This window comes from Dendrobates tinctorius, unplaced genomic scaffold, assembly GCF_039654945.1.
Source record: "Dendrobates tinctorius isolate UK_male_01 unplaced genomic scaffold, ASM3965494v1 ptg000219l, whole genome shotgun sequence".
Taxonomy (NCBI): domain Eukaryota; kingdom Metazoa; phylum Chordata; class Amphibia; order Anura; family Dendrobatidae; genus Dendrobates; species Dendrobates tinctorius.
The window spans coordinates 827,001-842,023 of record NW_027361886.1 but is presented as its reverse complement, the minus strand read 5'-3'; the positions used below and the strand labels follow the sequence as shown (position 1 = coordinate 842,023).

At 41.4% G+C, this 15,023-nt stretch overlaps 1 protein-coding gene across 2 annotated transcripts in view; it reads left to right on the top strand.

Moving 5' to 3' along the window:
• Positions 1-15,023, top strand: part of HOMER3 (homer scaffold protein 3) — a 328,522-nt gene that overhangs the window by 206,428 nt on the left and 107,071 nt on the right. For both annotated transcript variants that reach the window (XM_073555104.1, XM_073555105.1), the window contains one exon: positions 920-1,038. In XM_073555104.1, the coding sequence (XP_073411205.1) occupies positions 920-1,038 (119 nt within the window). The remainder of the gene's footprint in view (positions 1-919; positions 1,039-15,023) is intronic.

The window sequence follows — 15,023 nt, the reverse complement described above, 5'->3', positions numbered from 1 at the left end:
ATGAAATCAAGGTTAAGCTTTTTGGCCATAGTTTCAAAAGGATTTTTTAACACAAAGTCAATATTGGGCATCAACAAAAGAACACCATACCCACAGTGAAGCATGGAGAAGGCAGTAATATGCTTTGGGGTTGTTTTTTGATAGCTGGAACTGGGGCTTCAGTGAAGGTTGAGTGAGTTATTGAAAGTTCTAAATATTATTCTGTGGGTTGAACTGAAGAGGACTGTACAGAGGACATGTCCAATCCATGCAATCTGAGAAATTAGGAGCTCTACTGCAAGAAAAAGTTGGCAAAGATTGCCAATTCTAGATGCGCCATGTTGATAGACACCTACCAAAAAATATTTAATTGTATCATAAATTCAAAGGATACTTCAACAAAGTATTAATTTAGTGGTGTGCAGCCACATTACTTTAGTTTTTTGTTTTTCTTTTTTCCACTTGAAAATATTTCAGTTTATTTTTGAACTGAATCGTACATATTATAGCTTACATTTAAAGGTAGGAAAAGTTCAGAAATTATTCTTCTTGGTTTGTTTGTTTTTTTACATGACAAAAACCTGGCATTTTAACTGGGATGTTTAGACTTTTTAGAACTAATGTAGCATCTTGCCAATATGTTAAGTGAATTCTGAATTGTATGCTACCTATGCTCCCACTGGAAATCTTACCTTGCACCTGTGCAGAGCCAGTGTGAGGTCCGATAAATAGGTTTTAACATTCGGTTTGTATGCATGCCAAGAATGTGAGTTTTTATAGTTAAAATGTGTTTCAGGGATAGGTTGACCTTTTACACCATTGTTTTGTCTCTTTTGGAACATTCTAAAATCAATAGAAGCCATAGATAACCATGGGGAATTCTCATGTGGCATATATTAGCATCTATGATCTCTAGTTTAACATATTTTATTGTCCCTAGATAGTACCTTCACCGATTATAAGTGCCAATGGACCAGATGATAAGCTGTTCAGGAGCCAAAGTGCAGAGATGGAGCTCAGTACAGAACGAGAACGGGTGAAGAAGATGTTGTCAGAAGGGTAAATACATACACTATATATCTCAGCAAACAAAATTCTGAAATATGTCAATTGTCTGGTATGAAAGATGAGGTGTTCTCTCTCAGGCATGTGCACCAGCCAGGTGATTTTTCCTCTTGTATCTTTTTTCAGCATTTTATTGGGTCATTTCCTAAATGTTTTTCAAAATTTTTGACACCGCTGGCAGATTTTTTTTGTGTTTTCCAAGATTTTAGGGCCATCTTTTTTACTATTGTTTTCCGGGTGTTTCTTTAACTCAACGATGAAAAATCCGCCAGCTGTTCTTTAAGCAAAAATGCTCAAAAAGACAGGCGTCTTCAATGCATCCAATTAACTTGTATTATAAAATATAGTGCGTTTCCAGAGTGGAAAGTGCCTGAAGAATTGTCTGCTCACTTCTTTTATCTGTTTTCATCTTTGAAAACCTGAAGTGGTTAAAAGCTCAAAAAGTACTGAACATAAGGACATCAAGGTTTTTTGACATAAAAATACATATGTTACCGTATATACTCGTGTATAAGCCGACCCCCCTAAATTTGCCACAAAAAAATGGGAAAACGTATTGACTCACCCATAAGGCTAGGATGGAAGATGCAGCAGCTACTGGTAAATTTCAAAAATAAAAATAGATACCAATAAAAGTAAAATTAATTGAGACATCAGTAGGTTAAATGTTTTTGAATATCCATATTGAATCAGGAGCCCCATATAATGCTCCATACAGTCCAAGATGGCCCCATAAGATGCTCCATACAAAATACACCCCATATAATGCTGCACAAAGGTTAATAATGCCCCATATGCTGCCCCATAAAGGTTATGGCCCCATAAGATATTCCATAGCTTATGCTCCCATAAAATGCTCCATAGATTATGCCCCCATAATATGCTCCATAGATTATGCCCCCATAAGATGCTCCATAGTTTATGCCCCCATAAGATGCTCCATAGTTTATGGCCCCATATGCTGCTCCATAATTATGACCCCATATGCTGCTCCATAGATTACGCCACCATATGCTGGTAAATAGATTATGCCCCCATATGCTGTTCCATAATTATACCCCCATATGCTGCTCCATAGTTATGCCCCCATATATTGCTGCTCCATAATTATGCCCCCATATATTGCTGCTCCATAATTATGCCCCCATATATATTGCTGCTCCATAGTTATGCCCCCATATATTGCTGCTCCATAACTATGCCCCCATATGCTGCTCCATAGTTATTCCCCCATATATTGCTGCTCCATAGTTTATGCCCCCATATATTGCTGCTCCATAGTTTATGCCCCCATATATTGCTGCTCCATAATTATGCCCCCATATGATGCTCCATAGATTATGCCCCCATAAGATGCTCCATAGTTTATTCCCCCATATGCTGCTCCATAGTTTTGCCCCCATATGCTGCTCCATAGTTTATGCCCCGTATGCTGCTCCATAGTTTTGCCCCCATATGCTGCTCCATAGTTATGGCCCCATATGCTACTCCATAGTTTTTACCCCATATGCTGCTCCATAGTTTATGCCCCCATATGCTGCTCCATAGCTATGCCCCCATATATTGCTGATCCATAGTTATGCCCCTATATATTGCTGCTCCATAATTATGCCCCCATATATTGCTGTCGCTGCAAATAGAAAAGAAATAACATACTCACCTCTCGTCGCTGGGGGCCCAGTGCCGGTGTCTTGAGCAGGAGGTGACAGGTTCTGATGTCACCGTTGGCTCAGGACCCCGGCACTGGCGATAGTTACCGATCCCCGCTCCAAGGTTGCGCGTCACTCTGTCTTCTCCTCCGCATCCTGTCAGTTACGTTCAGGCAGAGGGCGCGGTGCGCACTAACTACGTCACCACGCCCTCTGACCTGAACATCACAGACAGAGGATGCGGACAGGACAGAGCAGTGCGCAGGGATGGACCCGGGACAGGTGAATATAGCTTATACTTACCCCCTCCTGGGGCAGTCTCTGCAGCTCCGCTTCTCCCGGTCTCAGGCTCCTTCCTTCAGTGGTCACGTAGTAACGCTCATTAAAGTCATAAATATGTGCATATTCATGACTTTATTGAGCGATACAATGTGACCGCTGAAGGAAGTATCCTGAGACTGGGAGAAGCAAGGGGGTTGCAGAGACTGCGCCAGGGGGAGTAAGTATATGCAAAACACAAGCCGCGGAGACACCATCACATGTTTCTCAACGCAAGCAATGACTAGCCAGGTCTTTCCCCGGGAGGGAACAACCACGGGAAGGGCACTCTCCAATGAAGGAAACCACCTATGCCAAAACATGGTATCCATCCACAGACAGCTGTTTCGGGGTATTGCCTCTCATCAGTGTGGAGTAGGAAACTGGCCAGTAGGAGCAATGCCTAGTAGAAGACTGTGAAAAATGAGGATGAATGAACTCATGGAGATCAACATCCAACACTGCGGAGACACCATCACATGTTTCTCAACGCAGTGATTCTAGGGCAATGCCCCCATCCCTTATGGGAAATATGTAATTATATAAGGGGGAGTAAGTATGACCTGACACCCCCGCCCCCACCCCCTCCACCCACGGAGTCTCTGGTATATGACTTGCGTATAAGCCGATAGAAACTTTCAGCCCAAAAAGATGGGCTGAAAATCTCGGCTTATACACAAATATATACGGTAATTCATTTGCGTGTTTAGCTAGTGCTTTTTTATGCTAGATCTGTGGTCAGCGTTACAAGAGTTGAGACTGAGAAAATGTTCATTCTTGTGAGCGTTTTACTGGTGCTTTTTCAGATGGAATGCACCTGAAAGAGACTTCATGTGAACATAGTCTAAAGGAGACAAACCTTCTTAGAATAATATCTATAGCTATGTCAGATAGTAAGAATGGCAGGTGTGGGATTTTGCGTAACAAAATTCCAGCTCAGCATGCATTTTCATAATACTAAATCGTACATATTATCCAGGAGAAGTTCAATGTAAGCCATATTCCAATGGGTCTGTCTACCCTTTAAGACACAGCTTAGGTAACAAAGCTCTTTAAACTACCGTATTTAGCACGTTGAAACTGAGCAAATTTATTTATTGACTTATGGTTCAATAAGACATCCATTTTTCCTCACAAAAAAGGGCAATGAGTTTTATCAATGTTTTTGATCCGAGTTTCAGCAGGTGCCTACAGAGTTTGGTCCGAAAGTCATCAATTTTTCCCTGATGAGAAAAACAAAGTTTCTCCAGCTTCTCCCTTCAACCTGTCCATGAAAAACAGACACCACACAGATCCAAGTACTGTCCAATTTTTTTTCACTGACCCATGGACTTTCATTGGCGATTTTGATACAACACTCGCTTAAATATTGGACAAGTTCTCCATACTTTTGAGTGGACCACTTGGTCCGAGGAAGAATTCATAGAAGTGAACTATCTCATAGACTATTATATGTACAAGTGCTATCCATGAAAATAACGTATAAAACTCGTATATGAAAAACTGGCATCTGTGTGAGCCCTAAAAGGTGTTTTCCCACAAAGTTAATTTTAATCAACACTTTGATCAATAGATGTTTTAATAATAGTAAGTTCCACAATTGGATGTGTTAAATAAAATGTTCCTGTGCTGAGATAATCTTATAAATGTGCCCCTGCTGTGTACTGTGTAATGGCTGTGTCTGATCGTGCAGGAACATGGTCTGATCATACCACAGCTCCTGGGCAGGGGAGGAAGGAAAAGAGTATACAGACATTACAGCCCGATATCACAGCTGATTCTTTTTGTGAGGCAAAATATTGCTTAAAAACAGGCAGGCAAATGTTTTATCTCACAAAAAGAACCAGCTGCAATCCCATGCTGTAATGTCTGTATACTCTTTTGTTTTCTCCCGTGCCAGAACCTGTGGTATGATCCGACCATGTTCCTGTACGGTCAGACACAGCCATTACACAGTACATAACAGGGGCACATTTATCACATTATCTCAGCACAGGAACATTTCATTTAAGCTCATCCAATTGTGTAAGTTATTATTATTTAAAGATATATTGATTAAAATTTACTTTGTTTGTGGGAAAACCTTTTTAACCCCTTCACAACATGCGCCATCTAGTTTGTTATTACGGCGCATGTGGTATCTCCCCCTTTGATGTGGGCTCCGACGATGAGCCCGCATCTTTTCCGACACATGACAGCTGACTTGATCAGCTGACATGTTCTCCTAACAGCCGCCCATGGAATTGCAATCCACCCGCAGCTGTTAGCATGTTAAATGCCGCTGTCAATCTCTGACAGCGACATTGAACATGCACGTGCCAGAAGCGCGTCACAAACCCCACCAATCGGCGCCCGTGTCACATGACTGCGGGTCGCTGATGGGTTGGCATGGCCATCTGCTATGAGCTCCACCCAGTGGCTGACGTTCATAGAAAATGAGCATTTCTGCTGCACAGAGCAGGGCTTCAGCTGACCGCAGCTTGAAGTCTCCTATGGAGACTATTGAAGCAAGTAATAAGTGAAAAAGTTTTTAAAAATATTTAAAAAATATAAAAGTTAAAATCACCTCCTTTTAACCCCATTAAAAATAAAGCAATAAAAAAATAATAAATACACATACCGTATTTCATACCGCTGTGTTCAGAAGTGCCTGATTATCAAAATATAAAAATAATTAATCAGATCGGTAGACGGCGTAACGAGAAAAAAAATTAAAAACGCCAGAATTCAAATTTTTGGGTCGCCACAACATTGCAATAAAATGCAGTAACAGATGATCAAAACATTATATCTATCCCAAAATGATATTGATAAAACTGTCAACTCGACGCACATAAAATAAGCCCTCACCCAACCCCAGATCCTGAAAAACGCTATGGGTCTTGGAAAATGAAGCAGTTTTTTTTTTTAGCAAACTTTGGATTTTTTTTCACCACTTAAATAAAAAAGAACCTGGAAATGATTGGTATCTACGAATTCATAATGACCTGGAGAATCATAATGGTAGGTCAGTTTTAGCATTTGGTGAATATATATATAAAAAAACAACCAAAAAATAATTGTGTAATTATGCTTATTTTGCAATTTCACCACACTTGGAATTGTTTTCCCGTTTTCCAGTACATTATATAGTAAAATCAATTGTCTCGTTCAAAAGTGTAACTTGTTCCGCAAAAAAACAAGCCCTCACACAGCCATATTGATGGAAAAATAAAAAAGTTAAGGCTCTGGGAAGAAGGTGAGCAAAAACAGAAACACAAAAATGGAAAATGGCCAGGGGATACACTGCTTTCACAAGGCAATCTTGTGGCCAGTGTTTTGCATCTGTATATGGAGACTGAGTGGGTCCAAAATACAGAGAGATTGCAAACATTACCATAGTAGTTTTCTCTGTTTATGTCTTAGGCCTGGCTTTTGCTTACAAATACTGATGTAAAATACTGATGTGAATACTGCTATGTGAATGAGACCTCCTTCTGCCATGTATATATTTCTAACGCGAAGAAAACAGACTGGTGTGACAACACCACATGTATTCTTAATTATGTCAGACATATTTGTTATGATTGGGTCACCGAGGAGGAAAACAAGACCAAGCTAAGCTACAGAAAACCAGAGAGGTTGGAAACTAAGCAGATTGCAGACCCCTGATCCTATCCACACAACTAGCAGTAGCCGTGGAGCGTGCCTACGATGATTCTAGACGCCTCAACACAGCCGGAGAACTAAATAAGCCTAAAGCAAGAAAAGGGGAAATCTAAACTGCCCCAGAGCAGATCCCAAAGGAATAGATGGCCCCCAAACATGTATTGTCGGTGAGACAAGATGAAAACACAAACACAGGTAGGAAAATAGGCTGAGCAAACGATGGGGCCCACACTAACTAGAAAGGACAGACACTGTCTGCAATCACGCAAAAAACCCTGCAAAAATGTCCAACACTTCTGATAGCAAAAACTCTGAAGTCACTAGACTTCTCCCACTATATCAGCACTCTGGCATATTCTGAAAGCAGAGCAAAAAGAGGCCAATCTAATAAGGGACAAAAAACAAACTGACACAAACAGTAACATAAGGATGGAAATTTAGCACAGCCCCAGCCGGAGCTGGCTGACCACACCAAACTGAATAGTCAAAACCAAGTCAAATGTGAACAATAGCAAAGAACACTTAGCTTGAGCATGCAGGGACTGAACTGGAAACTAAGACCTCAGGAGGCAGGAAAAATCACCAGCAGGGATAGAGGGAGTCGGCTGTCTTAAATCCAGTCAGAGACTCCAGATGTCCAATCGTCGTCCTCATTATCAGGTGGCAGGCCTCTGTCAATTAGATCAGCTCCATTACCTAATGTAACCACCAGAGGGAGCCCAGAAAGAGAACTCGCGACTCCTCTGTCAATACAACCAGCTCCACTACCTTCACTAGAAACCAGAAGCAGGCCAGAAAGTGAATTCACAACACATATTCAGTGGGCCCAGGGAAAATGAGCTATTGTTCATTTGTGTCTAAACATTGACTCTTGTTGTAGGTTGAATTGACGTTTGTTGATTCCTTGAATGTTTGCCATCAGTCCCAGCAGCTTATTGTCCTGCTATTATTGGCGGACAAAGGCGCAAGTTAAATGAACAATCGATATTTGTTAATATGTTGATTACCCATTGTATCAGTCCATGCAGTTTGTTGTTCTGCAAACATTGAAGGACAAAATAGGCAAGTTAATTGAACACTCGAACAATGAGAACTGACCTCCTCCCATCTCCCCTCAAACCAGTGGATAATGGCCTAAAGGACAGCTGTGGTTATAAAAAGAGACCTATCTTCTTCTACATAGAGACTTTAGAGGACAGCAGCCAAGCCACCATGGCTTCAACCGGAGGAATACAGAATACACATTTGATCCACTGCCCATCACTGAACCCACGGGGATATTTGGAGAGCCCAGGTTGGACCAATCAGGTCACCTTCATACCTCAATGGACTCTGTCAGCTTCCTAAACTTGCCGCTATTTCCTCTCCGTCGGTAGTTGGCCCTGGAAGTCCCATGGTCTCAGATGATCTAATTCTCGATGAGTCAGCGGAAGGGTGAAACTGTCCTGTGCATCATCTTATCTACTTGCTGAGTCTGTACTATGTTACTGACTGTTGGTTATCCAGTAAAGTATCACCCCACTGTGTTACCTTCACACCACTGTGTTACCTTCATCCCATGGGAAAGAATTACTGGTGTTCAGTGGGATGAGCCCTGTTCCATGTGGTCTTTGTAAAGACAGCCAGTCCAGTGGACGAGAGAACCCACTGACCCTCGTGTCTCCACAACTGATTTTCTTCAGTGTCGGTTTTTACAATTAGTGTTTATGCAAAAAAAAACAGTGGAGGTTTCTCAAGCTTCTCTCATTCAATGAAAAATGCACAGCCCCAGGATGCAATTAAGATGCCATCAGTGTCGATGGGGCATGGCCTGCAAGCAGATGGCAGCAGTCGCATAACTCCAGTGCTCCTGAGACTGGACCTAACACCTGCACACATCAGCTTCCAGCCAAAATCCTTACCTCTATAACACAGGCTGCAGGTGTCTGAAGGCTACGGGCGCATGATGACCAGAGGGAGAACCCAGAAACGTGGATCCCCACCAAGATGGGAGGACTTCTTTTCCCGGTTGCTTGTGCACCTTTTTCTACTACACTTTTTCCTTCCACTCAACCTTCCCTTGATATGCTTGGATACAGCACTCTCTGAACAGCCAACATCTTTAGCAATGATCTTTCGTGGCTTACCTTGCTTATGGAGTGTGTCAATGACTGCCCTCTGGACATATGTCAAGTTGGCAGTCTTCCAAATGATTATGGACCCAAATGAAACAGACTAAGGGACCTTTTTAAACGCTTAGGAAGCCTTTGCAGGTGTTTTTTTTGTTAATTATTCTAATTTACTGAGATAATGACTTTTGAGATTTCATTGGCTGTAAGCCATGATCATCAACATTAACAGAAGCGAACACTTGAAAAAGATCACACTGTTTATAATGACTCTAAATGTATATACAATATATACACTTTTTGTATTGCAGAACTGAAATAAATTAACTTTTTGATGATATTCTAATTTTGTGAGAAGCACCTGTATACATTGGTATATCACCTCCAAGCTTCCCAATAACCCACGAAAAATTAGCTACCACTACCAATCGTTTGTACACACTGATTGGACACCCGACAGGTAGCGTTTGGCTTTAAGGGTGCAGTTTATTGAGCAAGAGGAACAAATGTATTTAATTTGATATGCTTAAAAGGGTTATCTGGGCAAAACGGTAAGTCTGCATTCACTCTGTGCCGATTTCAGACCCGAGACCAGTGGGTTTGTATAAGTTATACATACCCCCGGCCAGTGGGAGCGGCCTCGCTCCATACACTTGTATAAAGCTGAGGCCATGCCCCGTCTAGTGATCTTGCTGGCCAGTGTATAGAAGTGTATGGAGCGAGGCTGCGCCCACTGGCGGGGGGCATATATAAGTCATACATACCTTCTGGTCCCAGGTCTGAAACCGGCAAATTCCTGCAGCGCACAGTGCATGCTCTGGGGGGGGGATTCAAAAGTCTGCAGTCACAGTGTTCATAAAAAAAATATACAAAAGATGTTGCAAAATGGGAACAAAACAATAAACAATAAAGTATATACAATCACATAAAATAAAAGGGATAGCAAAAGAAAAGTGCTAAATCTGTGTCACAGAAATGGCTCGGAGCTTAGGTTACGTCCACATACCTCCCTCTTGTGAGCTCATATGGCATGCTAGTCGTGGGATGTGCTAGGTCCTAAGAAGATTTGGCGTTCCCCAACTTTCAGGATATCTTCACATCTGGAGAGCCCAGGCGAGAGATATTGTTGTCATGTTTCTAGTGATGAGCGAGTAGCATTGTTGCTCGGATGTCCCCGAGCATGCTCGAGTGATCTCCAAGTATTTTGGCGTGCTCGGAGATTTAGATTTCGTCAGTCTGAGCTGCATGATTTGCGACTTGTAGACAGGCTGAACATGTAGGAATTCCCTAACAAACAGGCATTCCTCACATGTATTCATCCTGTCTAGCAGTCGCAAATCATGCAGCTGAGGCGATGAAAACGAAATCTACGAGCACGCCACAATACTCGGAGACCACCCGAGCAACGAGTATACTCGCTCATCACTGCATGTTTCCTATCACAATTTTACCTTTAAAATAAGGGCTGACTATTTAACACAAACTAGTAAAAATAAAATTAATTATGAAAATGGGGATTATCAAGCCGTATTTTTTTCTACTAAGTATAGGAGTAATTATTATCAAATTGTGACTTACCAATTTTATATAGACAAACTCTTAGAGTATTTTACAAAATGTAGATTTGTGTCAAAACGTGGGACCACAATTGAAAATCAAGTTTCACCTAGTGATCATACCAATAAGGGTAAAATAAAGGTGTCCAGCGCAGAAGACTGGTTATATGCCAATGACTTATATAGATGTGGATAGAAATAATGTGGATTTTGTTCACACATGTACAACAGAAAAATATGTGTGTCCATTGAGGATGCCAAAGAATATGCCATCAATTCCTTTGTCAACTGTAGTAGCACCCAGTTTTTGTTATCACATGTGAAACATGCAGATTTCAGTATGTGGGATGCACGACCAGACTGCTGCAAAGACGCATCACTGAACACATACAGCTCTGGCAAAAATTAAGAGACCACTGCATAGTTTTATAAAAATCAGCTTCTCTACACGTCTGACAGCTATTCCATTCCAGTGTCAGTAGAATTCCAATCAGAGTACACCTCATTCTACTTAATGTGCTTCTGAGTAGGTGATCACCTGAACCAAATCTTATTTAACAAAAGAAAATATAAAAAACCCTGCTGTGGTGTTCACAATCCTCTTGCAATAGGACAAGCTTGATGGCAAAACAAGTGCTGGTAATATCCCAAAAGTAATAGGAATGAAAACATTTTTTTAACCATGCCAAGTCTTGAGTGGGGAAAAGAAGGGCTCAATTCTGCCTTTACTAGCAGATGGATACAGTGAGCATCATGTTGCCTCCACCCTTAAAATTTCTAAGACAGCAGTCCATTACAACAAGGTCAAGCAGCAAACATTGGGAACAACAAAGCTACAGACCGGCAGAGAGCGAAAACGACTCTCCACTGAGCAGGATGACCGTCATCTTATTCGAATGTCACTCAGCAACCGCAGGATGACATCAAGTGACTTACAAAAGAAATGGCAAGTGGCAGCTGGGGTGAAGTGCACGGCAAGAACAGTTCGTAACAGGCTTCTAGAGGCAGGGCTCAAGTCATGTAAAGCTAGAAAAAAACTTTCATCAATGAGAAGCAAAGGAGAGCCAGGCTGAAGTTTTCCAGAGACCATAAGGATTGGGCCATAGAGGAGTGGAGTAAGGTAATCTTCTCTGATGAGTCTAATTTTCAGCCTCGCCCAACACCTGGTCGTCTAATGGTTAGACGAAGACCAGGAGAGACGTACAAGCCACAGTGTCTTGGACCCATTGTGAAATTTGATGGAGGATCGGTGATGATTTGGGGATGCTTCAGCTGGGCAGGTTATCTTTGCGAAGGGCGTATGAGTCAAGTCGCATCCTGGAAAAACAGTTGATTCCTTCTGCTCAGGCAATGTTCTCCAACTCTGAGGACTGTTTTTTCCAGCAGGACAATGTGCCATGCCACACAGTTAGGTCAATCATTGTGTAGATGATGGACCACCACATCAGATCCCTGTTATGGCCAGCCCAATCTCCAGACCTGGACCCCATTGAAAACCTCTGTAATGTAATCAAGAGGAAGATGGATAGTCACAAGTCATCAAACAAACAACTGCTTCAATTTTTGTACCAGGAGTGGCATAAGGTCACCCAAAAGTAGTGTGAAAGACTGGTGGAAAGCATGTCAACACTCATGAAAGCTGTGATTAAGAATCATGGTTATGCTACAAAATATTGATTTCCGAACTCTTCCTGAGTTAAAACATTAGCATTGTTGTCTCTAAATTATTATGAACTTGTTTTCTTAGCATTATTTGAGGTCTGCAAGCACTGCATTTTTTTGTTATTTTGACCATTTCTCATTTTCTGAAAATAAATACAAAATTTAGTGCTTGGAAATTCGGAGACATGTTGTCAGTGATTTATAGAATAAAAGAGCAATTTACATTTTACTCAGAAATATACCTATAAAGAGAAAAATCAGACAGACTTAAAATTTTGCAGTGGTTTCTTAATTTTTGCCAGAGCTGTATATGATGCGCAAAACAATGTGCATCCCAACACTTTCTTAATTATCACAAGGGTGACATCAGTTTGCTAAGAGATAATGCGATTGAAAGGGTTGAGTACATATCTTACATCAAAAACAAGCATTATGGATTTTTAAATTAGACACTGGAACACCTAAAGGCATGAACATCAGAGCAGACCTTCAGAATATATATTGAGTTCTAGTTGTTATTTTCTTTCATTTCATATATAGACTTTTTTGATTTGTACACGTTACGTCCGTACCAATTACTATTTATTTCTTGGGAACCATGCTGCACTAGTAATAAGAGCAGAACAGTTTATAAAGTGTAAGACTTCACTTATTCCCGGGAATGTGTTAGTTTTTCTTGTACCTTGACACTTTAGAATTTTAATGGAGCAATAAACAGTAGTTTTTATTTACCTCCTTCTGGAAAACCTCCTTTTGTTTCTCTGCATCTGAGTATACAAATCCTAGACTTGGTGGCTGGCTCCCAGTAGATCACCTACTGTAATTACCTGCTCATGGTAGAAGGTCCTAGTTCAATGGAGGTTGAAGTGTCAGCTCTTTTTCACTTCCCCAGTTATTATTATTCCCATATGTTCAATGTGAGGATGATATGTCCCCTCTCTCCGGAGATGTCCTCATGGATTTGACAAGTTAATGTGCAACATTTTTCATCAACAAAACCATATGAGGGTTTATTTTGCTGTATGAGTTGTAGTCTTGTACAACTCCATTTACTTTACCGTAACATATACTGAAAAATGGAAAAATATTCTAAGTGGGGGAAAATGGTGAAAAAACGAAGTACGATTATGACAATACCAAATTTGCATGGTTTTTGCTTTTTATGTTTGTGGTTTAAGAAACATGCTGAACTTGGTTAAAGAAAAATTGGTTAGGCAAGTCTTTACTGCAGCCATAGTTAGATCCTGTTTTTTTTATGGATCTTTTTGCCTTCAGGTTTGTTTCCAGTTAGTAAAAATTATGCTCTATCAAGTTGAGTCAGGCAACTGACCTGTTCATTAACCCCTTACCTACAATAGACGTAATATTCCATCCATGTGACCCTGGACCTAACTACCATGGACGGAATATTACGTCCCAGCGATCAGCGGCGCCCACGTAGTGAGCGCCGCTGATCGCGGCCGGGTGTCAGCTGATTATCACACCCGGCACAATGTGTCAGGGGCGGTCACGGACCGCCCCCGACACGTTAACCCCTTGTACACCGCGATCAAACGCGATCGCGGTGTACCGGGGGTTAAAGGGAAGCATCGGCAGGGAGGGGGCTCCCTCCGTGCTTCCCTGAGCCCCCCACGGCAGCGCAATGTGCAGCGCTGCTGCGGGGGGGCTCTTTCCCTACAGGCCCCCGGATCCAAGATGGCGATGGGGGCCTTCGGGGGCCTGCAGGGAGCTGACTTCCTCACTGCCTGCAAAGCGCAGGCATGAGGAAGTCTGCAGCAGTGCCTGTGACAGATCGCTGATCTGTCACAGTGATCTGTGATGTGACAGATCAGCGATCTGTCACAGGACAGTGATGTCCCACCTGGGACAAGGTAATAAAGTAAAAAAAAAAAAAAGTCAAAAATAATTTTTTAAAAATCGCTAAATAAATTAGTAAAAAAAAGAAAATATTCCCCAATAAATCCATTTTTTCAAAATAAAAAAACAAAAAAACAATAAAAGTACACATATTTGGTATCGCCGCGTCCGTAGCGACCCGCTCTATAAAACTGTCCCATTAGTTAACCCCTTTAGCGAACCCCTTAAAAAATAAAAATAAAAAACGAAGCAAAAAATAATGATTTATTATCATACCACCGAACAAAAAGTGCAATAACGCGCGATCATAAAGACGCATATAAATATCCATGGTACCGCTGAAAACGTCTTCTTGTCCCGCAAAAAACGAGCCGCCATACAGCGTCATCCGCAGAAAAATAAAAAAGTTATAGCTCGCAGAATAAAGCGATACAAAAATAATTATTTTTTATATAAAATTGTTTTCATTGCAAAAAACCGACAAAACATAAAAAAACGACCTAAATGAGGTATCGCTGTAACCGTACTGACCCGAAGAATAAAAACGCTTTATCAATTTTACCGCACGCGGAACGGTGTAAACGCACCCCCCAAAAGAAATTCATGAAACGCTGGTTTTTGTTCATTCTGCGTCCCAAAAATCGGAATAAAAAGCGATCAAAAAATGTCACGTGCCCGAAAATGGTACCAATGAAAACGTCAACTCGTCCCGCAAAAAATAAGACCTCACATGACTCAGTGGGTCAAAATACGGAAAAATTATAGCTCACAATATGTGGTGATGCAAAAACTATTTTTACAATAAAAAGAGTCTTTTAGCGTCTGACAGCTGCCAAACATAAAAACCGCCATAAATAGTAAATCAAACCCCCCGTTATCACCCCCTTAGTTAGGGAAAAATAATAAAGCTAAAAGAAAATGTATTTATTTCCATTTTCCCATTAGGGTTAGGGCTAGGGTTAGGGATAGGGTTAGGGCTAGGGTTAGGGCTCAGATTAGGGTTAGGGGTGTGTTGGGGTTAGGGTCGGAGTTATAATTGGGGGTTTTCGACTGTTTGGGCACATCAGGTGCTCTCCAAAGGCAACATGGTGTCTGATCTCAATTCCAGCCAATTCTGCGTTGAAAAAGTCAAATGGTGCTCCTTCCCTTCCAAGCTCTGCCATGCGCCCAAACAGTGTTTT